General features: G+C 36.1%; 1 protein-coding gene across 2 annotated transcripts in view; it reads left to right on the plus strand.

Annotated features, from left to right (window-relative positions):
- The window catches only part of slc12a2 (solute carrier family 12 member 2), a 121032-nt gene that overhangs the window by 53094 nt on the left and 42663 nt on the right, over positions 1 to 25275 (plus strand). For both annotated transcript variants that reach the window (XM_061980731.2, XM_061980730.2), the window contains exons 2-15: positions 1526 to 1645; positions 6310 to 6385; positions 8154 to 8249; positions 8522 to 8661; positions 9945 to 10055; positions 13223 to 13331; positions 14836 to 14960; positions 16206 to 16290; positions 16392 to 16552; positions 16651 to 16758; positions 19102 to 19225; positions 19345 to 19446; positions 21900 to 22055; positions 25159 to 25258. In XM_061980731.2, the coding sequence (XP_061836715.1) occupies positions 1526 to 1645; positions 6310 to 6385; positions 8154 to 8249; positions 8522 to 8661; positions 9945 to 10055; positions 13223 to 13331; positions 14836 to 14960; positions 16206 to 16290; positions 16392 to 16552; positions 16651 to 16758; positions 19102 to 19225; positions 19345 to 19446; positions 21900 to 22055; positions 25159 to 25258 (1613 nt within the window). The remainder of the gene's footprint in view (positions 1 to 1525; positions 1646 to 6309; positions 6386 to 8153; positions 8250 to 8521; positions 8662 to 9944; positions 10056 to 13222; positions 13332 to 14835; positions 14961 to 16205; positions 16291 to 16391; positions 16553 to 16650; positions 16759 to 19101; positions 19226 to 19344; positions 19447 to 21899; positions 22056 to 25158; positions 25259 to 25275) is intronic.

Raw genomic sequence — 25275 nt, forward strand, 5'->3', positions numbered from 1 at the left:
CAGATAGACAACATTCACACTCACATTCACACACTAGGGCAGGGGTCGGCAACCCGCGGCTCCAGAGCCGCATGCGGCTCTTTAATCACTCTGATGCGGCTCAGCTGCATACTTGCCGACCCCCCCCGATTTTCCCGGGAGACTTCCGGAATTCAGTGCCTCTCGCTCAAAATTCCCGTGATTAATATTCTCCGATTTTCACCCTTACAATAATAATAAGGGCATGCCATGATGGTACAGCATTTAGCGCTCTCTACAATCTGCATTAACAACGTGCCAGCCCAGCCTCTTGTTATATGCATCTTCTGCTTGCACACGTAAGTGACAGCAAGGCATACTTGCTCAACACACAGGTTACACTGACGGTGGCCGTATAAAACAACTTTAACACTCTTACTAATAATGCGCCACACTTTGAACCAAAACCAAACAAGAATGACAAACACATTTCGGGAGAACATCTGCACCTTAACACAACATAAACACAACAGAACAAATACCCAGAATCCCATGCAGCCCTGACTCTTCCGGGCTACATTATACACCCCTGCTACCACCAAACCCGCCCCCACCCCAACCCTGCTCCCTCACACATCAACCCCCCCCCCCCCCCCCCCTCTGTGCGTCGGTTGAGGTGGGCGGGGTTTGGTAGCGGGGGTGTATAATGTAGCCCGGAAGAGTTAGGGCTGCATGGGATTCTGGGTATTTGTTCTGTTGTGTTTATGTTGTGTTACGGTGCAGATGTTCTCTCGAAATGTGTTTGTCATTCTTGTTTGGTGTGGGTTCACAGTGTGGCGCATTATTAGTAAGAGTGTTAAAGTTTTGTTATACCGCCACCGTCAGTGTAACCTGTGTGGTTGTTTACCAAGTATGCCTTGCTGTCACTTACTGAGCAAGCAGAAGCCCCATGCAACGTGTGGCTGAGCCGGCACGCTGGTTATAGTGGGCGCTAAATTCTGTACCATCCTGGCACGTTCGAGAGAATAGTTGCCCTGAAATTCGTAGTCTGCCGGAAAAATCGGGAGGGCTGACAAGTATGACGCTGTCAAGCGCCATTCATATAAAACCCGCGGGCCGCACTAACATTCGATTTTCATATTAAGGTGTGGGCCGCGTGTCTGAGACCCCTGGTTTATACATAGCACAAAGCAAAAAAAAAAACTTTGTATGCAGTGTTATTTCATTTTGAATTTCAAAAGATTTTTGTGGCTCCCATTGTTTTCTTTAATTTGTGAAACTGGTCAAAATGGCTCTTTGACTGGTAAAGGTTGCCGACCCCTGCACTAGGGCCAATTTAGTGTTGCCACAACTTATTTAAATTAAAAACGGTATGCTAGCTGGAAAAACTTAGTGCTGAATGTAGGAAATAATATTCTTCATTTTAATAATGTCCTGAAAGCTGTGATGTCTACACTTAAGTGATGTCTGTGTTATCTGTGCAGTTATATCACAGCTTAGCTGTCGGAACACTTTTTTCTCTCCATTGCTTCCCTATTTAAAGTTGACTTTTTTTTTTGCTCTTCAGGAACCCTTTGAGGATGGGTTTGCCAATGGTGATGAGTTGACCCCAGCCGAGGAAGCTGCAGCAAAAGAAGCCTTGGACTCTAAAGGAGTTGTCAAATTTGGATGGATTAAAGGAGTGCTGGTTGGTAGCCTTCCATATCCTATACAGTACAATTCCCTAATTACGTGAAAAGGACTAGGTAGTAATTTTTGTAAAAGATGTCTCAGTGTAATATTGTTATCGGTCAGATATTAGCAAAAACAGGATTTTAACAGCTGAGATTAGGATTGTACGATATACCGGTATTAGTATAGTACTGCAATACTAATGAATCATATTTGGTACTATACCGCCTCTAAAAAGTATTGGTCCATTGGTGGATCTACACCTGGCATCCACTGTAATGATACCAAGTTCAGGAGCGTATCTAGTCGATTTGACTATGATTACATCAATATTTTTTAGCATTACAAAATCTTCTTTCGTTTAAAAAAAAATTCATATTATGTTTATAAACTCAGGAAATACGTCCCTGGACACATGAGGACTTTGAATATGACCAATGTATGATCCTGTAACAACTTGGTATTGGATTGATACCCAAAACTAATGTAAAGTATCCAAACAAAAGAAGAATATGTGATTATTACATTTTAACAGAAGTGTAGATAGATCATCAAAGTAAGCAGATATTGCCAGTAAATTTTCTACCACTTGCCCTTCATAATTTTGACAAAATATTAGAATGGAAAATGACACAATATGTTACTGCATATGTCAGCAGACTAATTAGGAGCCTTTGTTTGCTTACTTACTACTAAAAGACACATTTTCTAGTATGTTCACTACTTGCAATAAGAAACACATGTTTAATGTACCGTAAGATTTTTTTGTTAAAATAAAGCCAATAATGCAATTTTTTCTGGTTCCCTTTATTTATAAAAAGTATCAAAGTACAGAAAAGTATCGAAACACATTTTAGTAAAGGTACCAAAATATTGGTATCGAGACAACATGTCAAAAATCGTAGACAAAAAATGGCTCCGATACAAGCAGTCCTGCAGCGCGTTTACCTGGACAGCCACTTCTCCAATAAGCCCTCAAGGTTGGTCTTTTTGGTATTTTAGTTAAGTTATTTACAAAAGGTAAACATGGTAGACTATAGGCTAATAGGAGGTAGCAGCTACACAACAGCTCGGCACACAAGCTAGACACATGTAATAAGTGTCCTTAATTTAGTTCTTCTTAAACAGTGAGGCGGGTCCCTCTGGGGTGGTGCGGTGCAATGCCAGGGGAAACATGCTTTATAAGTGTCATGCTTCAAACGCCGTTTTGAAAAGCTGTGCACTACAAAATGTGCCCATTGTAGCCACTGTCTTCCTCAATTTTATATAAAAAAAATCTGCACAATTTTTTAAATTAATAAAGTAGTTTATAAATTGTGCTCCTGAGTTAATGTTGCTGATCAATGTATTATTATTTATTGACTGTATTTAATTGTATTTTTCAGTATCAAAATGTTTAGGTCTGTCTAAAAATGCTTATAGTTTAAATACGTTTTGTGTACAGCTCCACTAATGAACATTGGAGTGTTACTTTTAAAGGCAAAATTAAAGTATTGCTAGAAACATAATTTTATATGGGACTTTATTGTATTATATGTATAGTACATGTTCCAAAAAGAAAAAAAGCATAAAACACCACCAGAATTAGAGATATTACAAGTCAAAGTGAATAAGAATTATTATTGGTATAACTAAACATTACCCTATAAGATAAAGACAATTGCATTTTATTGATATTTGAAATGTATTCAATGTTTATAAATTAATATTTAAATATACTAAATGTAAAAAAGGGAATAAATATTCAAAATAAGATCATTAAATGAAATCTAGTTTGGTTATGCCATCATGAGCGCAACACAAGGTTGTAAAAGTTTCAACTACAATTCTAAATAAGATGTCAAAAGCAAACTGAAATCAAATACACACAGCTTAAAGATTGATCAATACCTATTTATTTAATAATTTAGTAATACATAAATATGATGATTTATCAAAATATAAAAGAAATATACCTGAACAGAACGCTCATGATGGTTACACCAAAAAATAACGCTATGAATCGCGTTTTTCCAAGTTTTTGGGGCATTTTTATGCTATTTCCAAACATCTCCTTTTTATTATCGTTGATATCGTTGGTCAAACTAATGCATATTATATATGCATGCCCTAGTAAACAAAAAAAAAGTCTATTTTTATTGTTACATTTTGAAGTACATTTGTGCAGGTGGGTGCGAATGTACCCATTACCAGAGCTGTACATTTTTATTTATTTTTTTTCAAGCTGACTAAAAAACAATGAAGTTATTCTTTGATCTGTATTTCTTCCGGGCGCGTAATGTTTTCTTCTTCCTGGGGGGCGTAACAGAAAATAGTTAATGAGCACTGCCTTAATTGGACAATATTGCCATCTAAAACTCAACAAGTGTCTATATAAACAAATACCGGTATCAAATAATTATAGTTGCATATTGCTTGCACATACAAAGTCTCTTTGTATGTGTAAGAAAGAGACTTTCAGTAACAAACGTGTCCGCATCATGCAATTTATTAGTTTCACTTCATGAATTATTGGGGCCACTGTGCATCGCCAAAAAAACTAACTAAACGTTGTAATTCAACTTAAAAACAGCAAAAGTCCATTTTAAATGGATAACAATAAATAGGTTAGTCTTTTTCGTACCTATTATTGGTCTTTGACTAATTTCACTTGTTCAAGTATGTATGATTCATGCTGATATCATATCAGATCATCATCATATTGGCCAATATCGGTATGGTATCGGAAGTGGTAAAAAGTTGTGTCAAGACAGCCTAGTATTTGGTACATCCTTACCAGTTTTAGGATAACTGCATTTATCCATAATATGATAGCGACGACACAAACGTTTTCTGTCTTTGACCGTGACAGTATTGTTGGTCTGCACAAGCAATGTCTTCTGTAACATGCTACTGCTGCCGAGTTTGGACGCAGTAAGAGTGATTACCGTATTTTCCGCACTATAAGGCGCACCGGATTATAAGGCGCACCTTCAATGAATGGCTTATTTTAAAACTTTGTTCATATATAAGGCGCACTGCATTATAAGGCGCACCGCATTATAAGGCGCATAGAATAGACACTACAGTAGAGGCTGGGGTCATGTTACGCATCGATTAGATGGAGCTGCGCTAAAGGGAATGTCAACAAAACAGTCAGATAGATCAGTCAAACTTTATTAATAGATTACAAACCAGCGTTCTGACAACTCTGTTCACTCCCAAAATGAATATACAGCTGTTTTATTATTTTCCCCGAGGTAAAGTCAGTGACGTGGTATTTCGTTTATCTTTTAACAACAGCAAGGTATAACATGTAGTGCAACATTTATACCTCATAGTGAAGGGGAACTTTTCCTCGATTCAATAAACACGTAAAAAACAGTCTGATACGGTTACCGTAAATGAAACGTTAGTGCAATCACAATATAGTAACACTCGAAATAGTGCTGAGCAATAACAATATATCAATAACTCAACGTTGCTCAAACGTTAATGTCACACAACACAACACACAAAATAAACATGTAAAGCTCATTTTATTAAATTATTCCTCTTCCACGAATCCCTTGAATTCTTCTTCTTCAGTGTCTGAATTAAACAGTTGGGCGAATACGGCATCGAAGTCGTCATTAATCGTGTCAGTGTCGCTGCTGTTGTCTAACAGTTCAGTGACAATTCCTGCCATCCTGAAAGCTCAGACCACAGTTGAGACTGATATATCAGCCCAGGCATTTACGATCCACTGGCAGATAGTGGCGTATGTCGTCCGGCGGTGTCTCCCTGTCTTGGTGAACGTGTGTTCGCCTTCTGTCATCCACTTTTCCCATCCACTGTTTGGGGTCTATTCATAAACACACAAATGGAAATAAAACGGCACGCCTCGCGCAGTCATAAATCCCAGCATGCACCGCGCGCTTCTTCTTCTACGGGGGAAAATGAAGTTGGCGGCTGCTTACCGTAGTTGCGAGACCTGTTGTGGCTCAATATTGGTCCATACATAAGGCGCACCAGATTATAAGGCTCACTGTCAGCTTTTGAGAAAATTGGAGGTTTTTAGGTGCGCCTTATAGTGCGGAAAATACGGTATACCGGTACTGATAAAGTACCGCAGTACTAATGAATCAAAAACGGGACTATACTGCCTCTGGAAAATACCAGTTCCCTTTTCTTTTTTTTACGGACATTGCTGGTTTTACGAGCAGAGGAGCATGTTCGGCAAAGCACACGTACAGAGTACTTACAAGCAGACAGAAAAAGAGAATGGACGCATTTTGGCTTAAAAACTAACGACAAAGGTGAAGCTTTAACACTGAAACGCCGCTCAGCAAGAGGTGCTTTAAAACATAGCTAGCTAGCTAGCAGCTAACATCCATCTGCAGTCGGCAGTGTTTTAGATCACTAATCCTCGCCTCCATGGCGACAAATAAGTACGTTTCTTACAAGTGTCATCCCTGCAGGACGAGTAATAGTTATACATGCTTCACTATACACCGTAGGAGGATGCAATAGCTAACAGCCAACAATATGCTAGTGCTCCTGAATGTAAACAAATGCCATGGGTGGATCTACAACTGCATGGTCGCCTTGTTACAATTTCTGTACAGTCCACTCTAGTGTTTCTACTCTGATTGCCATTGTTTTAAAAATAGGCTTACTTGTACGGTTTGTAGTCAAGCATAATCTTCCTCTTCTTTGCAGGTCCGCTGCATGTTGAACATATGGGGTGTGATGCTCTTTATTCGAATGTCCTGGATTGTGGGTGAGGCTGGAATTGGTAAGCAAATATCAGATAAATTACTGTACCTTTCACAACTTTCAAAACCGTTTAGGTAAACCTGTTCACCAGAGTTTTGCATCCAGCACCTTTTATATGTGTTAGATTAAAAGTGAATTAGAGGTATATTGTGTGATATACCAACTCAACTCTGTAATCAATTGTACTTTAAAATCTCCAATGCATTGAGACCACACTAGGTGAACTGCAAAGTGGCGAAGGAACACTGTACCTATGTATTGATATCAAAACATTTTTTTATGTCATTAATTAAATCAACGTTATAAATGAATTTGTATATGATTGGGTGAAATGTATACTTTATTCTACCAACAAGCAAACATGTGCCTATACAACACAACAAATATCACTCATGTATATTTTTTATTATTTTCATCCTACAGGCTTCGCAAGTGACAATCAGATATATGTATCCATTCCTTAGTCTGTAGCAACAATATTTTATTTTATTTATGGAGGAGCTTTTATGTCTTTTTTTAACTAGATGTAAATTAAATTCACAATTTCATATTCATGAACACTTACAATATGTTTATGCCACTAACAACTTCTGCGTCGACCTTTTTAGTAAGGTTTTCTATTTTGAATATATCACTTTTCTATTATTTACAGTATGAGTGAAGTTAAAAACCTTGATAGCATTGTTTTTCCCCAGCCTTACAGTTAGCTTATGGTCCAGCTTTGAATGATACAATAGCCCACGTTTCCACAGCAGAGTATGTAGGATTGATGGCATTAGCTGTGCCAGGTCTGTAAATAGCTTGACATTATTATACCAGCATGATACAACACCCCCATGTGTATTCTCTATGTATAATTAAGGGTTCTGAATAATGTAATATTAGACTATGGTAACTTACGTCATTTAATATTATGGCCGTCAATAATAACACTTAACTAATATTGTTTGATTTGAATGTCTTAATTCGATTATAAGCATAACTAAATGCAATGTTTATCATCAATATTTCCTAAACATTTTTAATTTTGAAGCTCTTTCGGCCACTTCTAATTTAGCAGAATGGCAAAGAATGATTTAGTAGGAAAAGCAGCCTATGATCATAGAGCTATCTTCAGCACATTGAGAGCCAGTTTTGATGAACACACACTGCAAAAAGTCAGTGTTCAAAAACAAAAAACAAAAAATACAAAAATTAGGGGTATTTTATTTGAACTAAGCAATTTATCTGAACAAGAAAATTTGGCTTGTCAACACTTTCCAAAACAAGTAAAATTAGCTAACCTCAATGAACCCAAAAATACCTTAAAATAAGTATATTCTCACTAATAACAACTGTACTACTATATGAGTACATATTTTCTATTGTTTCATTGAAAATAAAAGAGCAAAGTCCATTTGGCTGTCATCTGTTTTAATATGAGACACAATTGTGTCAAAGTCATGATTTTTTTTTCATGCTTGAAATAAGAATTTATTACTTTAAAAAAGTAGTTTTATACATGTGAGTGTTGATGACACAGCTTTGCAACAGTTGATATTCTAGTTTCAAGCATGTTTTACTCAATATAGGTCATAAAATCTCAGCAACAAGCTGTAATATCTTACTGAGATAATTTAGGACCAAAACAAGTAAAACACTCTAACATAAAATCTGCTTAGTGAGAACAATTATCTTATCAGACAGAAAATAAGCAAATATCACCCTTATTTGAGATATTTAATCTTACTTAGATTTCAGTTTTTGCAGTGCATTCTAAAGATAAATATATTTGTTGTCTTCTCCAGCTTTGTCCTGCTTAATTGTTGCCATGGCTACTGTTGTTACAACGATCACTGGTCTCTCCACTTCTGCCATTGCAACCAACGGATTTGTTCGAGGAGGTATATTTTTACATTAACGTGTATATTTTGTGTGATCCATCATTTTCCGGCATCATTATTCATATTTACTAATGCTACTGTAATGAGCTTTTTTTTTTTTATATAGTCAAGTGGCCATATGTAATTGACTCCCCCAACAATACACACACTCACGCACACACACACACTCACAACCCATCACTTGTCAAGCCAAATCCTTATTGCACATATGGAATTTAATTTGGTCCTAAAACTTTGACCTTTATAATGTGTCCATGTTCTTGTCTTTGCAGGCGGAGCATACTACTTGATCTCAAGAAGTTTGGGGCCAGAGTTTGGAGGCTCTATTGGTCTAATCTTTGCCTTCGCCAATGCAGTGGCAGTGGCTATGTATGTGGTGGGCTTTGCCGAAACTGTCGTGGAACTTCTTGCTGTAAGTTTCGTTACCGATGTGACTGTTGTGCAGTTGGTATTGCGTTTTGTTTGTACTCTCACCTCACATTTAACAGTGAGGAGAAAAAAAAGATTTTTCAAATTAATCCCCAAATTTTGCATTTTGATTAATGGTGTTTATTCTCATTAAATCACTAATTAACTTAAAGAAAACAAAACAATATATTGAAACAAATGCCATTTTATTGTCAGAATCAAACAATCAATCAATCAATCAATCAAAGTTTACTTATATAGCCCTTAATCACAAATGTCTCAAAGGGCTGCACAAGCCACAACAAAATCCTCGGCTCAGATCCCACAAAAGGGCAAGAAAAAAACTCAACCCAATGGGAGCAACGAGAAACCTTGGAAGGGACCGCAGATGTGGGGGTCCCCCCCTGTGTGACCCTTGCAATGGATGCTGAGTGGATACGGTTAATAATGTGGAAGTCCAGACCAGAATGTCATACAGGAACATTTTTTTAAATGTTTTACTTAAATGCATGTCATTTATTTGTTCAAAATTTATTAACAGTTTTATCTAAAGTCCCAGGTGTATTTTGAAGTGAAATTTGTCAGCGAACACACCAGTCAAAGTTTGTCATCTCATTTTTAATTTCAGTCAATAAAATCAAAGTACAAATGATGGCAGCTTCACCACTTTAGTCACATTTTCTGCGCTTAAGAAATAGAAACTTCTTTATGACTTAAGCTCCAGAATTCTTCTGTTTGTTTGATATTGGGATTACTGCCAAAAGTGGTGGAAAAGTGTATTACAACTGTGTACCACTGTGGATCGTACGGACCACAGCTGAGAAACAGATATGTTTTGGCTCCTGGCCCATGGTTAATAGACGCTGCTCTATACAACAGGAGCACTCTAGTGTTGTTGGGCATTTGATTGAAAAATATTTGTTTTGCAAGTTTTGAACTGAATTTGCGGGGATGGTGTCATTCCTGGGTCGAAATTGCTCTGAAAAGCCTTGAAGTAAAGGAACGTGTCAAAATAAATTGTGAGATTAATTTGCGTTCATACATGATTAATGCAATAATGTTTTGTGATTAATCACATGAGTTAATGTGTTAACTTTGTCAGGGCTCAATTTTATATGACCAAATAACCAGTTACAAAATAGTGTCAAGTGTATATACAGTACTGTATGTGTGTGGCAACACATGGGCATGTTTTTCCAAATTTCCCCTCCCCTTTGTTTGCATTATGCCATGGAGTGTCCTAATTTTTTCACATGTAAGTAAAACTATTTGTGTTCTGTCTTTCAGGGTGCCGATGCCCTCATGACAGATGAACTCAATGATATTCGAATTATTGGCACCATCACAGTAATCCTTCTCCTGGGCATATCTGTTGCAGGAATGGAGTGGGAAGCAAAGGTATGGATGTTATCTAACCTAATCTAAAGTACATTTATTAAATCAACAGGATTAATTGTATAGAACAAAGGCGACCACTATGAGGCTGCCAAAGCCAAATAATTTTCAGTAACTGTTTTATATGGAACTGTAAGTTAGCACATATCATATGTAAAATAAGACATTAAACAAAGCCACTGTAAATAAAGGCTTCAAAATATTTTTTAAATCACGGTTTGTTTAAAAAAAGTCGATCTCTTGAAAGGACAACATTTTATTTAAGGTTATTTGATTAATAGAGGAAGAGAAAATTATTCTATTTTTGTTTAGCTCGTATGTTCTGGCTGCGGATGGAACCATGGTCCTCTGCCACAAAAGGCAAACATATGAGCTTTTAGTATTGACAAAAAATAAAGTGTAATCTGTCTTCTTTTTTTCTCGGTGGTGACACTTGGGATGTTTATGTCACAAAGTTTCATGTCAACAATATTGCCACCTTCAAGTGGAGCAACATGCTTTTCTTGTTTTGATCAAATGTTTTATTTTACATGCTCATGATTCATATTGCTGTAACTCTTCTCTCCACCTGCATTTAACTGGGTTTAACTATCTGATTGTTCATTTGCTACGTGATGTCAATCATTGCGGTGCGGCGCAGTGCCACGTTAGTAATAAACTGCAGTGCCACTGCCAGTCGATGAGCTGGTGGGTGGTCTAAAAGGAAACAGGTGTCAGCTTGAGCTGCTGTTTTCTGCTTAATGCAAGTGTCTGATTTTTCTCCGTTCAATATAGCTTAATATTATTTTTGGACAGTAAAAAGTACAGGGGACCAAAACTGCCTTTTGAAAAATGGGACACGGGGAGTGGGGTGGTGTGAGGGGGCGGTTATCTGCACAAACATATTATAGAGAAATGAGCATGGTTGCTTTTTTGCAGCGCACGGGACTGTGCATCTGGACATGGACATGTAAATGTACCAGATTGTAGCCACAGGCTAATATCCATCTTTAGTCCCCCCGGGTTGATGGTACGTTCCTGTACAACCGAGTCCATTAAAATAGTACATAAAATTCAAACACCAGAATCAGAAACCATGAACAGTACATTCGAGCAAGACTTATTTCATGTAACAATAGGATACAGAGACCTAAATAACAAATTGCTGCATGCCATTCACCTACGATGGACCAGAAATAAAGTGTCCATTGCGGTTGAAATACGTAAGGTAGATGGAAAAGTACTGTAGTGCTCAAGTGCATGTGTGCTGATATATTGCATATGATACTGAGTGCGCCTAAAGCTCTAAATGCACATAGTTACAGTGCTGATATTATTGCACATATTTAGCATTAACAGATGTTTATGCATAAAATATTGCAGCAGAAAAACATATATAGGTGCATCTATGCACTGTATGTATTATATTACAAATAATGCCCAGAAAGATTGATATAATCAAACATGGTCACAATTCAGCTTTACCAAGCTGGTTAAGGTTTTTTTAAAGGTCTTTGTTATGTCAAATAATTCAAATGTACAGATGGTAGTGTGCTGTTTACATAAGGGGGTCACCAGGCCCCTTGTTCTAAAAATAGCACACTTACCAGTGAGTTGTCTAAAATGTTATTTTATCGTGTTGCTATACCTTTGAGTCACCCTTGCATGATGTATAGTTACAAATTACAATATTAGGAATAACACTTTTTTTTTTTAACATATTTTTGACTTTTGATAAAGTCTCGTTCGAAGATCAGTATTGTTGGCCCCTCTGCAGCATTTCCAGAATGCCTGTCACCTTGGGAACCATGCTGACTAAGACTTCCACGGTCTGATTGACTCACATTTGAAAGACAAAAGCAAGTTATTAGATGCTATGTTCAATACTTACACTAAAGCTCGTAGTTGTCAACTTTATTAAAAACAGCACGCAGTAATTTCTTATGTCCTTTTTTTAATATTTAGATAACCAGTGACGTGCGGTGAGGTTCATGGCTGGTGAGGCACTGACTTTTGCAGCCGTTTTATGATCGCTCAGTACAAGAAATACGTTACACACATACAGTTGTTGACAAAATACACTGTACATTATAAACCTCAGCTAACTAAACTATGGAAATGTATAATATAGTTCATATAGCAATACGGTCTCACTGCACAGCAGGCCAGCAGTTAGCCGAGTCCGCAATCCATGGTGAGGCACAACTGAGTGACGTGCCTCAACTCACCGTCTCTTCTCAGTATTTGAACGGCAAATGTGAAAATTCAGCGATTTTGAATAAAAATAATCTAAAACTGGTGAAGTTAAATGGAAAATAACTTTATAGTATAATCACTGGATACATATAACAATTTAATAAAAATGTTTTCTTTTTACATTTTTTTTCTTTCCATAATGGCAGGTGAGGCCCCGCCTCACCTGCCTCTAGTGACTGCACATCACTGTAGATAACAGTATACTTCTCTAATAAAGTAATAATCAATTAGCCTTATCAGCGAGCCTGAAAAGGACAAGCAGCAGAAAATGGACGGACAAATGGAGTTATTGCGTACACAGACGCCAAGGAAGTAAACATACAGTATTTCATGCTTTTATGTTGTCTGAAGAGGAGTCTTGTCCAACAGTTCCTGAAGGCAGCAGCCCTTGCTATGCTGGCCAAAGTGCCTTCTGTGCACATCATAACACCGTCATGCCTAAACTAAAACTAATATTGACTAATTATTATTACTTGTGCTGCAACTTTGTAATGAGAAACTGGAAATATGTGATGTACCATATTGTAACTGTATGCATGTTCGAAATAAATCAACCATAACCATGATTTAAAAAAGAAAATGTTGATGGCTTGTTAAAATAGAACATGGGGATTTCCTACTAAATATTGTCCAAGGGATCATCTGATAAATTCAACAATTGCAAATATTGATAAAATAGTGTTATGTTGATATATATGGTTTCCTACATTGTTAAATATTTTTGATGGTTATTTTCAGAAATTAATATTGTGTGTGCACTGTCAGGGGATTTACTAAAGGTGTTTGCAGTCAGAATTGAAAGGAAAATGTTTGAAAAATAATTACCCGGTATACAATGTCTTTTTTTTAAACTAAACATTTTTATAGGTGATTGAATTATATTATGTTGTATTTAATTGTAGAATAATAACAAATTGTAAAATATATCTTTTCAGGCACAGATCTTCTTGCTCTTTGTACTCATCACTGCAATTATCAACTACTTCATTGGAACCTTCATCCCTGTAAAGTCGAAGGAATCTGTGGGCTTCTTTGGCTATGATGGTATGACATCACTCTTACAGTATATAAAGCTATAGACAGACAATCAGTCCCTTTAGGGATTTTGCGGGACTTTTTTATTGTGATTGCTGTGGCCTAAAATGCCTTAATTTGCAGCAGGGTTTTCACAAAGTTGTGTCATAAATTGCGATGTTATGAGGGTTTTTTATTTATTTGAAACAACCAACTTGTGATTTTATGAATTTGCTATCAATGTTTCAAGTGTTCCTTGTAATCTTATCCTCCAAAAGCTTGGAATTTGAACAAAATTATAAAACAAATACTGTATTAATGTTATACTTGTTCTATACCGCATAGACTTAAAAGTAGACACTAAATGGCAGTAAAAGCTCATACTCAGTGCTCATTGTCGGGATTACTGTACTGTTTTAATTAATTATAACTAGTAATAGGAGTAATTATTATGATTACAGAAAGATATGCCGCCAACGGCTTCCTTTGGTAGTGTCTGCAACTTTTGTAGAGAGCTGTCTGCGCTGTCGTCCACAAGTTGCAACCATTTTCCATATTAATTTTACGCCTAGTGTTTATCGTAAACATTGATTTATATTCAAACACATTTACCTCCGCACGTTTAGAGAATTTGAATGTGTTATTGAGTGTGATCTGTAGTGCACAATTTTGTTGGTGAATGAGAAACTATGAGAGATTATCATCACACTCAACACATTCCAAGATCTCTTACAAATAAATGCTGCCTCTTTGCTAGCTCAGCATTGCAAATGAAAATATGTTCTTAATTGTCTTACCCTGTATGAATAAAAGTTAAATAAATACAAAAATACATTACACTATACAATACAAATATGATACTCTATGAAGACCGGATGCCAGTGTGTTGATAAATGTTTAAATACTACATTACCCAAAATGCTTAGTGGTCTTGGCAGTAACAGGAAGGAGGTCTGAGTTTAGCGGGAGTATGTCAATTGTATCGTTTGATCAGTGAAGAGTTGATATATTGTTACATGTTGTTGATCCTGATAAGTTTTGATCGGACAATTGACATGCGCATTTGAGTGTCGCTAAGTAACTAATTAGATTGCCCAAAATTACGCTGACTAGCCAAAATATGCGGGGAAGTTGTAGAAATCGGACAAAGTTGCGAGACACCGCATAATACGTGGCGTGGGGATTGGTTGAATTTGCCTGCATTGGTGTGATTGCGACATTGGGAATTCCTGGAGGGACTAGATTATACAATTATTATTATTGTTATTATTATTATTATTATTATTTTTATTTATTTATTTTTTCCCCAAAGAGTCAGGTAATTTTGATGTGGGGTCTCGTGTTCCAAGTGGACTCTAATATGTCCATTTGCAATCAGATTTTATTTCCAATGTGCAAAATAAAGCCAAAGCCTTTTAGTTGACCGTTTTTGTTAAGTCAGTTTTTGCCCCATTTATTCTTTGTGATTAAAAATGTTAAATTTGTCATTATGTTTTATGTTGTTTTTTTTACCTTGTTGTTTATGTTCTTTCAGGTTCTATCATGTGGGAAAACATGGGTCCTAACTTCAGGGGGGAGACATTCTTTTCTGTCTTTGCAATCTTCTTCCCTGCCGCTACTGGTATTTTGGCTGGGGCCAACATTTCTGGAGACCTTGCTGTAAGTCAACTGTTAACAAAGCGGTCATCAGACAACCGACAACAATTACTTTTATTTATGTTAAACTTATGATGTATCTATTATTATTATTATATTATTATTCCTGCCATTACAAAGGAATTTAGTATGGAAAAAGTACATTTTGATCATTTGCTTGGATCCAGTAGGCAGAGCCTATGTGGTCAAAGCATTTGCAACGAAGCGTTGTCAATGCAATGTGAGCTGGCTAGCTAGCACGGCTAAAGTATGTCCGTACTCTTTCTACAATAAGTTTTTAATCCTCGCCTCCATGGCGGCATATAAACTACATTTCTTACAAGTACCCCTGCAGGATGAGGAAAAGCTAAGCATGCAACACCCCAACTCGAGCCAGATAGAGCAGGAGGCAAAAAGCCATGCGAACTGATAAGCTAGGTTTAATTTCATTTATTGAAACAGTAGAAAAAGGGCTTAGCTTTAAGAGAAGTGTTGCTGGAACCGTGTTACTGTACAGCAAAGATTAATCAGCTATTAACATGAAATTATCAAGATCATTATTAAAGCATCTGGAGAAATAATACTACGAATAATACTGTTTACATGTCAGCAGCCAAACTTTTTATGAAATAAATGTACACATACACAAAGAATGACACTCTGGGAAGAGCTATTTTGACTTTTTTTTTTAAATGCTTCTATTATAATTAATATCTCAAATAATATTGTTGTTACATATATTTATTGCAAAAGATTGCCATTTATGTGGCAATATGGATTTAAGGCTGTAACACCCATCCCTATGACTTTTCCTTGTCGCTGGTGGATAAGGGTTTAAATATTGTATTTAATTGTTGAATAATATATTCTTTCATCCATTAACCCATTGGTTAATGGATTAGTTTTTCTTATAGCTATTGATACTGGTTATTGCTTTCTATTTGAGTATTATCTCTTGATCAAGCCTTTTCTAACATTCCACACTACAAAATAATACATCAAAAAGTATGTATGATTTATGCTGATATCGTATCTGATCAATGTTCAATACCCAAAGTTGCAATATTGGAAGTAAAAAAGATTAATCCGGACACTCCTAATGTTATAGTAATGACTACGATAGTAGCAATAAACATAACTGTACATTCCTATATTTGGAAATGTAATATAATATATCCGTATATATTTCAATAAACTCTTATATTGGATTCAATTAGGTTACATACTGTATAGTACATGTGATTTCATATTTCCTGATGTTTGTTGCAGGACCCACAGCTTGCCATTCCCAAAGGAACACTCCTCGCCATATTGATCACAGGGATAGTTTATCTGGGAGTTGCTGTCTCTACAGGTGCAGAGTTCTCTTTAGAACCCTAATAGAATACTCAATGTTTTCAAGATCACCACAGTACTTAAAGGTTATTGCATGTGTTTGAAATGTATTTACTCCAGGTTCCTGTATTGTGAGAGATGCCAGTGGAAATATGAATGACACCGTCAGTTCTCAGTTCATGGCAAACTGCACTGATGCGTCTTGCAAATTTGGCTTTGACTTCTCTGCCTGTAAGAGTGACAAAGATGGCTGTCGCTATGGGCTCCAAAATGATTTCCAGGTATTTTCAGTATTTAATTTTTGAATCTCTGTTTAAGTTTGTACAACGCTCAAGATAACATTGTTGCAAAAAACATTGATCAATATTCTTCTCTTTAGGTTATGAGCATGGTTTCTGGATTTGGGCCCATCATCACTGCTGGAATTTTCTCTGCCACTCTTTCCTCGGCTTTGGCATCTTTGGTCAGCGCACCTAAAGTGTTTCAGGTACGTCACCTAAAACGTATTAATGTTTCCCTAAACAAGAAATTAGGGTTGTACGGTATACCAGTATTAGTATAGTACTGCGATACTAATGAATCATATTCGTTACTAAACCGCCTCTAAAAGTAACGGTCCCCCACCCGTCGTGTCATGCAGAACGCCCTCAGGAAGCGGTGCTTTAAGACATGGCCCGCTAGCTAGCGGCTATGTGTTGTAACTACTTAAATATCACTAATCCTTGTCTCCATGGAGACCAATCATATATGACTATTTCAAGTATCAATCGCGGGCAGCACATTGGAGCCATAATAATGGACGAGTAAAATCATGTCTATAGTTGATAAAGTCAACACAAGATTTCATCATGTCCGATCATTAACCATTAAGGTCATCATCTTAACTTTGATTACACTGAATACATGTGAATGTAGGGCATACCTAATCAACAGCCTTACATGTCACACTAAGGGTGGCCGTATGAACAACGCCAACACTGTCAAACATGTGCCATATAGTAAAACCACACTAAACAACAATGACAAACACATTTTGGGAGAATATTTGCACTGCAACACAACATAAACACTACAGAACAAATTCCCAGAATTCCCTGCAGCCCCAACTCTTCAAACGCCCTTGGTGGATCTACACCTAACATCCACTGTAATGATACCAAGTACAATAGCGTCTATAGTCACTACTACTATGATTACATCGATATTTTTTAGCATCACAAAATCTTCTTTCGTTTAAAAAAAATATATACCGGTATTATGTTTATAAACTCAGGAAATATGTCCCTGGACACATGAGGACTTTGAATATGACCAATGTATGATCCTGTAACTACCGTACTTGGTATCGGATTGGTACCCAAATTTGTGGTATCATCCAAAACTAATGTAAAGTATCTAACAACAGAAGAATAAGTGATTATTACATTTTAACAGAAGTGTAGATAAAACATGTTGAAACAGAAAATAACCAGATATTAACAGTAAATGAACAAGTAGATTAATCATTAATTTTCTACCACTTGTCCTTTTATAATGCTAACAAAATAACACAATGATAAATAAATAACACAATATGTTACTGCACATGTCAGCAGCTAAATTAGGAGTCTTTGTTTGTTTACTTACTACTAAAAGACAAGTTGTCATGTATGTTCACTATTTTATTTAATGACAAACTTGCAATAAGAAAAACATATTTTTAATGTACCGTAAGATTTTTTTTGTTAAAATAAAGCCAATAATGACATTTTTTGTGGTCCACTTTATTTAGAAAAGTACCAAAAAGTACTGAAATATTGGTAGCGCCAAGATTAGCTGTCTATTGTTGTTAGCAGTCTAACCCAAACGCTTGTTGAATATAGGTAACTCAAAACTTTTTAATAATGTGCAAAAGTTTGTTTATTCCAGCAATTAGATTTGCAAGGAAATACTAATGTAGGAAATAGTCTCATAACATTCAACTCAATATATTTTTAAGTCTTCTTTTGATATAATATTCATTAATATGGCTTACAGCTTATTAAAACCTCCAATTTAGAATCTCAGGCAATTTTGGGTTTTCAAAAACTGTAAACCATGATCATCAAAATTATACCAAATAATGGCTTGACGTTGCATGGAATTAGTTCATATCACACACTAGTTTCAAATTTGAAGTGGAATTGCTGAAATGAATGAACTTTTGCATGATATTCTATATTTTTTTAGTTTCTCCTGTATTTCCACAATATCACCAGAACATAGTTAATAGTCACAACACTACACTGAGTCTGTAATATTAAAAATACAAAAAAAAAAACCTTCATTTAAAACTTAATTCAAGTCAAACTCATGTGGAATATGCTTAATTATTTTTTTATTTAAATCCTCGATGTGGTGAAGTCTCGCGATATGAAGTGCAATGTAACGAGGGACGACTCTATAACCATCTCACTCAAAATGTATACTTTTCCTTCTGTCTTCCCTGCACTCAATCATACACCAGTCAGGACAGCTGGAAAATACCATTTTAAATAAGATTGTAGTCGACGGGTATTTTTTAAGTGTACATTTCCATCGCACTGGTGTTAAAAAATGTTCGTCGATACAGTTGGAAATTTAAAAAAAAAAGTCAGTTCACATAAAAATTCACGCGGTGTTATGCGCATTTTGTTCTAGCCAGAAAAAACAACAAAATAGGACTGAAACATAAGACAATGTGAGCCGAACCAAAACCGCATACACCAATCGTGACAAGATCTGACCTGGGAATGTTGTAAATCGTTCCACCCCTACTCCTAATAGAATATATCAACAGTATGATTGTTTTTTCCCTGCATCTTCTTCATAGGCTTTATGCAAAGACAACATCTACCCCAGCCTGACCTTGTTTGCCAAAGGTTATGGCAAGAACAATGAGCCTTTAAGAGGCTACATCCTGACCTTTGTGATCGCTCTTGCCTTCATCCTCATTGGTAGGTGGCCCAAACTGCTCATCGATATACTGTACTGACAAGTGCAAAATAATTTTCTTATTGTTACACGACTGCCATATTTAAGAACATCTGGTCATCTAAATATTTTGTTTTTGCAGCGGAACTAAACATCATCGCCCCCATTATCTCTAACTTTTTTTTGGCCTCCTATGCCTTGATCAACTTTTCCGTGTTCCATGCTTCATTGGCTAACTCACCAGGTAAGTTCTGGACTGATAAATCCTAATGTGGTCATGAACGCCACAAGAATGATAGAAGTTTGGAAAATGACTCTTGTTACACGTCGACATACTTTGGGAATTCTGTAAAATCTTTAGAAATTGAAATTGAATTGAAATTGGCTGGATAGCAACATCACGAAATCCTGGAGCGACTTTTTATTACCGGTAGTTTTACGAGAGTACATTGACCCTTTAAGGCCATTATGGCACACCTGTTAAGGAGATTGCTTCAACAATTTGAGCAGAATTTAGAGCATTTTTGGCAACGTTAACATTTATCTGCTGGAATCAGAAGGTACTGCTGGATCAAAGCCCAACAGTCCATTGTGGTTCTGCTTGGATTAGTGCGTTTAATAAGAGCTATTTGATTGTGTTCCTCACATTGCTTCCACAAAAAAGGCAATATTTTTTTAATAGTTTCTAGAAAACTATCAATTCAAATATTGTGGAATATATTTACAATGTTAGATGGAATGAAGTCTTATTACTGATCTTTAAAATGTGCACTGTTTGAACTGCAATGTTTTATATTTTACTTATTAAATTATGTGCTCTCTTCTCCTATAATCTCAGCGCTCTAGCTGTGCTCCAGGTACAGATTCTCTCACCAAGCAGATTATGTTTTTGTCGTACATGGACACAAATGGTACATGACTCAACTTGAGGCAAACTGTTTTCAAAATATTGACAGAAGAAATTACAATAAAAAAAATAAATATAAAAATGTACGCCTCTTTGTAGCCAGTCTCACTCAGGGAAAAACCCTGCTAATTATTGAGTTATGCCTCAGTCAATGTACCCTTTATGTCTTGTGGTTTTAGACTTTGTCATTGTATAACAAGGCAGAGCAACTATATCCCATCACTAAAAACCAATCAGCCTAGTTTAGTTTCCTTCATAACCAGTCAATAAAGTTCCTTTGCAGCTGTTATAACTTTGTGATTTATCGTGTAACAAACTGATAACTCATTATTTAACCCTCTATTCATCCTTTTGTAACATTTGACCTTGACAGAGTTCATTTAAAAAAGTGCTTCTCATGTTGTTGGCCCATTTTTAGTCGAAAATAATTGTATTTATTTGACAAACCTACTCAACCTAAACATCTAATACTTTCTTCCTTCATTTTAACAGAATTGTACATTTTGCAGGGGTGTATATGTAGATATACCAGCAGCCCGTTTACACAACGAGCTCTTTTTTTGTGCAGCAGTTTGGTATGATCAAGCACAAAAAGGAGGGACAGAAGCCACAGAACAATGTTTAAAAATGTTTTGGTTTAAAGTCGTGCCTCGTTCATGGCTGTTTGTTGGTTCTCAACCAGACAGTAATAAGTGAATTTTCCTGACATTAATCAACTAGTGTCAGTTAAAGTATAAAAAACCTGTTTCTAAATATGTTAACACAAACCCTGTTAATAGTTTAAAACAGTTTAAGAGCCCTGTGGACATAAAATAACACTCTCATGTCACCTCTACTCTCATTTTACCCAATATAGTTGACATCCATCCATCCAGTTGACATAATAATATAAAATAAGACATATATTGTACTGTAATACATCTATGACATAAATAAGCTTGTAGTAGTGCTGGGTCAAATGATACTGAAGCGTCAATGCCTCACAAAACAAAAAGGGTGATACTGTCCCTTGATTTATCAATGTGTGTCACTTTAAGAAAAACAACTGATACAACTGCTGTGGCATTTGAATGAAAGGACTGCTCATACTGAAAGAAGTCATAAGAGTGGTGTGTTGCATTTGACATCAGTTTTCATCACCATCATTGATCTAAATGGAACTAACTAAAAGTGTGGCATAATTTTGATCTTAAAGAGCCTAATAAGGTAAATTATGTTATTTTCCTGTTTGCTATTTGACTCATTGACCAGAGCAGTGCTGTATGCCATACTTTTACTGTGGTGTCTTTTACCCATTACTACTGTACCATAGTATAGAGTCTCACACATTGGCACAAAAACAATTCTTAATCACAACCACTAACCTGTGAAACTACAGCAACTTGTTCGATGATGATGTGCTGTGCAATACAGTACACTACCTTATATGTATTATTTTAAGTTCATTTAGTCATTTTTATGCGTGAAAATGCTTAATTAAAGCCAAAATACGTAATATTTGCTTAAATATGTATATTTTTGTCTAATAAGAGACCATCGTCTAACCCAAAACAAGGAAGCATGGTATGATTAAAAAAAAAAAAAAAAAAAAAAAAAAAAATATATATATATATATATATATATATATATTAGAAAAAAATGAAAGCGTGAAGCCGCAAAATTCAAAGTGGCGAAGGATGACTGCACTGTAGTATCAGAGCCTTAACAGAGGAGGAATGGCTGTTTAAAATAATCACAGGTCATTTAAATTTCTATGTCTTGCATCTAAACTTGTATTATTAATTCCCCAGGATGGCGCCCCAGCTTCAAGTATTACAACATGTGGGTTTCTCTTGCTGGAGCTGTACTGTGCTGTGTGGTAATGTTTGTCATCAACTGGTGGGCTGCTCTTTTCACCAACGTCATTGTCCTTGGTCTCTACATTTACGTCAGCTATAAAAAGCCAGGTGAGTGTCTTCCATCATTTATTTCTGTTAAAATGTAAAACTTTTTTAATTTCCCACACACTGTAATGAATGAGAACATACTTTTAACAGAATTAGACATATTTGTGTACACGCCATTTAATCAGCTGAGCAACAGCGGCATTAACAGATTGCTTAAAGGGGTCATATTATGATTTTTTCCCCCTACATTTAAAGCACTTCCTTTTAGTCTCCATAACATGTAATTGTGGTTCTTTGGTCAAAATGTTGCATAGATTATGTTTTAAAGACCATTTTCAAGCTGCTTTCTGCTTTCTTGTGGGCGGTCTTATTTACGTCTTCTCCACGCCCACTTTGTTGTTGATTTTAACGCCTCCATATCTAGTCTATTGACTGATATAAGTTAGAGCAGTGCAATACTTTGTATTAGGAATGACAGCAGTTGAGGATGCATGTCTATGCACGACCCAGTCTGCCCCACAACAAGGGAATAGTGAAAAAGGAGCTTATGACTACAGCGGAGGCTGCGATGGCGGGCGCGGCAAGGCACTATGTGTACATTTCTACCATATGTGGATAATCAGCTGACGTCACACCCGACAAAAATGTCACAAAATAATAAATTCCAAACAGCTCGTTTGGCAGTGTTCTTAAGTTAAACTTTTAACTTTTCTGTCGAAATGAGCTGCTTTGTCAAGAAAAGCTATACGTTGCTATTCCTGTTTAAACAATGTTGATGAAAACGAAAATGTAGGCTACCATTATTTGCATCAATGGGAATTTCCTCACACTCTGTCTACATGCATTGCTTACTGTCCATTAATATACATTATTATACAATGTAAACTTCCTCACGCTTTAATTGTCTACATTCGTCGCTTACTGTCCATTAATATACTATGTAAACTTCCTCCCAGTGTAAGTGTCTACATGCATACTGGTCAGTAATATAATTCAAAAATAATTACTTACTTGTAGCGCGCGTGACAAAGTCTACACGAGGTAAGTTTACACAAAGTATATAATTTTGATTAAGGAAAACTTTAGCCTTGATGCGTATGCGTGCGCATGCTCAGTAGCGTTGGGTAGCTTTTTTTTATGGGTAGCACATTTTGACATAACAGCTGAAGTATAAAGGAAGGCAAGATTGTTTTATAAATATCTCCGCCATGCTTCCACTGTTTGGTGTCTTTTTCGAGACTTATGCAGATCCCAAATACATAGCAGCAGGTACCAATAGGTAAGAAACGTTGTTTTTGCAAAATAGGTCTCTTTTAACTTAGAAAGTTTTTTGTTATACTGAGGAATTAATTGGTTTAACTGCAATTATTAAAGTAAATTATAATCTACTAATGTACAGTACATATAATCCATAGAGGGTTAAATTGTTTTTTTGTTTTTAAACTACAAATTTAATTCTACTTTGACAATAATACACTTTGTAGTTTTGCAATGTACATACTATACTATACCATACTTTGATTGTAAGTCTCAAAAACGTGCTCTCCGAAGCATTTTGAAATTTGGGGGGGAATTTTTCTGTAAAATTGTACCTCGGTTTTCCTAGTAACCCATTTCAAAAGGTCAAACGAAAACATTTTACAGAAATGTATTAGTTTTACAGGTACCAATAGAATGTTGTCGGTACTACTGAGTACCGACTAACGTAAAATCAAACTGTACCATATTTTGATACCTTTGTTGCACTTGAGGTCACTTCTGGTTACAAACTCGGCCTTGCCCAAGCACTTGGCTGGCAAACGAGTGTATTTGTAGCAGACTGCTTCTAGGTAATGTTTGCAAGTTTCCATGACAACAAAGCAAGTATGCCTGATTGAAAGCACTCAGAATATAAGGCTCCATTTAAAAAAAAAATGCACTCGCTGGATGCTAATTTACTTTGGATATATTTGTTGGAAAACGTGTCTCAGTGTTTTGATTCCTTGGAATAGTTTGCCAGTTTTGGTAACAATTTCCTTATCAGTTTTTTAGGGCGTGCATGACGTCACCATGGACGGCGCCAAAGCGCTACAAACACTCGAGAGTTATTCACGAGGCAGGATGACAACAGGTCAATTTGCAATATTTGCACTGCAAAAAAGAGCTAACAAAACTTAAGATAAAAAGACTATATTTTAGGAAAAAAATATTAAAAACTAGTGAAATTGTCCATGCAGCTAGTAAATTGTACCTGATAAGTCATCCTACATTCAGGATTGTATAGTTAGAAATTAGCAGGACTAGCTAGAAATAAATATTTTATTCTAAAATATTATTCAACTTGCAGTTCTTAAATGAAGCATCCTCATGATGTTGCAGAATCATTAAAGAAGATATTCTATTTGGAGAAAACCAACATATCTTATATAAATGGTTATTTTTTCAATTTTAAAATGTTTAAAGTAGAATAGACCAAATATAATTATTCATGCTAAAATTAAAGATTATTGTGTAAATTTGAAATCTTAGCAGTGTACAAATTTGATATTTACTGTATATATTTGCAACTTTTGGGGGCCCAATGGTGGCTTATTTTGCAGTCATACTAAATAAAAAAAAAATAAAAAAAAGCTAAGCACGATACGACAACCGAGACGATATACAGAAATCGGTGAAATTTTGGGGTGAACATTTGGTCGAAAATCGGGGCACACAAAAGGTTGGCCATAGAAAACGGGGTACACCTATATATAATTTTAAAATATAATAGTTATATCATCATGATATGTAAAATGTTAGAACTGAAAACATGACAACATAAACATTTTTTGTTGATGCAAAGCTTAGAAAAAGTACTGATATTGCAGAATATTAAGGTATGTTTCATTGCCTTGAATGAATACAGATCAATTTGGCCAAAAACAGGCATTGATGTTTTAATTGAATTATGTGATAGATATAGTACTGTCATGTTCTGTCCCTGGATTTTCTACAAACAATGCAGGCCTGACATGTTGGAACACACCTGTGTGCACACTCAGTTTGACATGCAGCTACACATACATACAAAGCTTACTTACTGCCTGCAAAGCCACATGGGCCAGGCGGCCTGTGGCTCAGCAGGGTTACCCACAAACACACTTTCTAATTCCAATTTCTGTTTTGCATGCTCCCTCCTGTCCAGATGTGAACTGGGGCTCGTCCACCCAGGCTCTGACCTACCACCAAGCTCTGACCCACACTTTGCACCTCAGCGGAGTGGAAGACCACATTAAGAATTTCAGGTATAAAACACAAGAAA

This window comes from Nerophis lumbriciformis, linkage group LG20 (assembly GCF_033978685.3).
Source record: "Nerophis lumbriciformis linkage group LG20, RoL_Nlum_v2.1, whole genome shotgun sequence".
Classification (NCBI taxonomy): Eukaryota; Metazoa; Chordata; class Actinopteri; order Syngnathiformes; family Syngnathidae; genus Nerophis; species Nerophis lumbriciformis.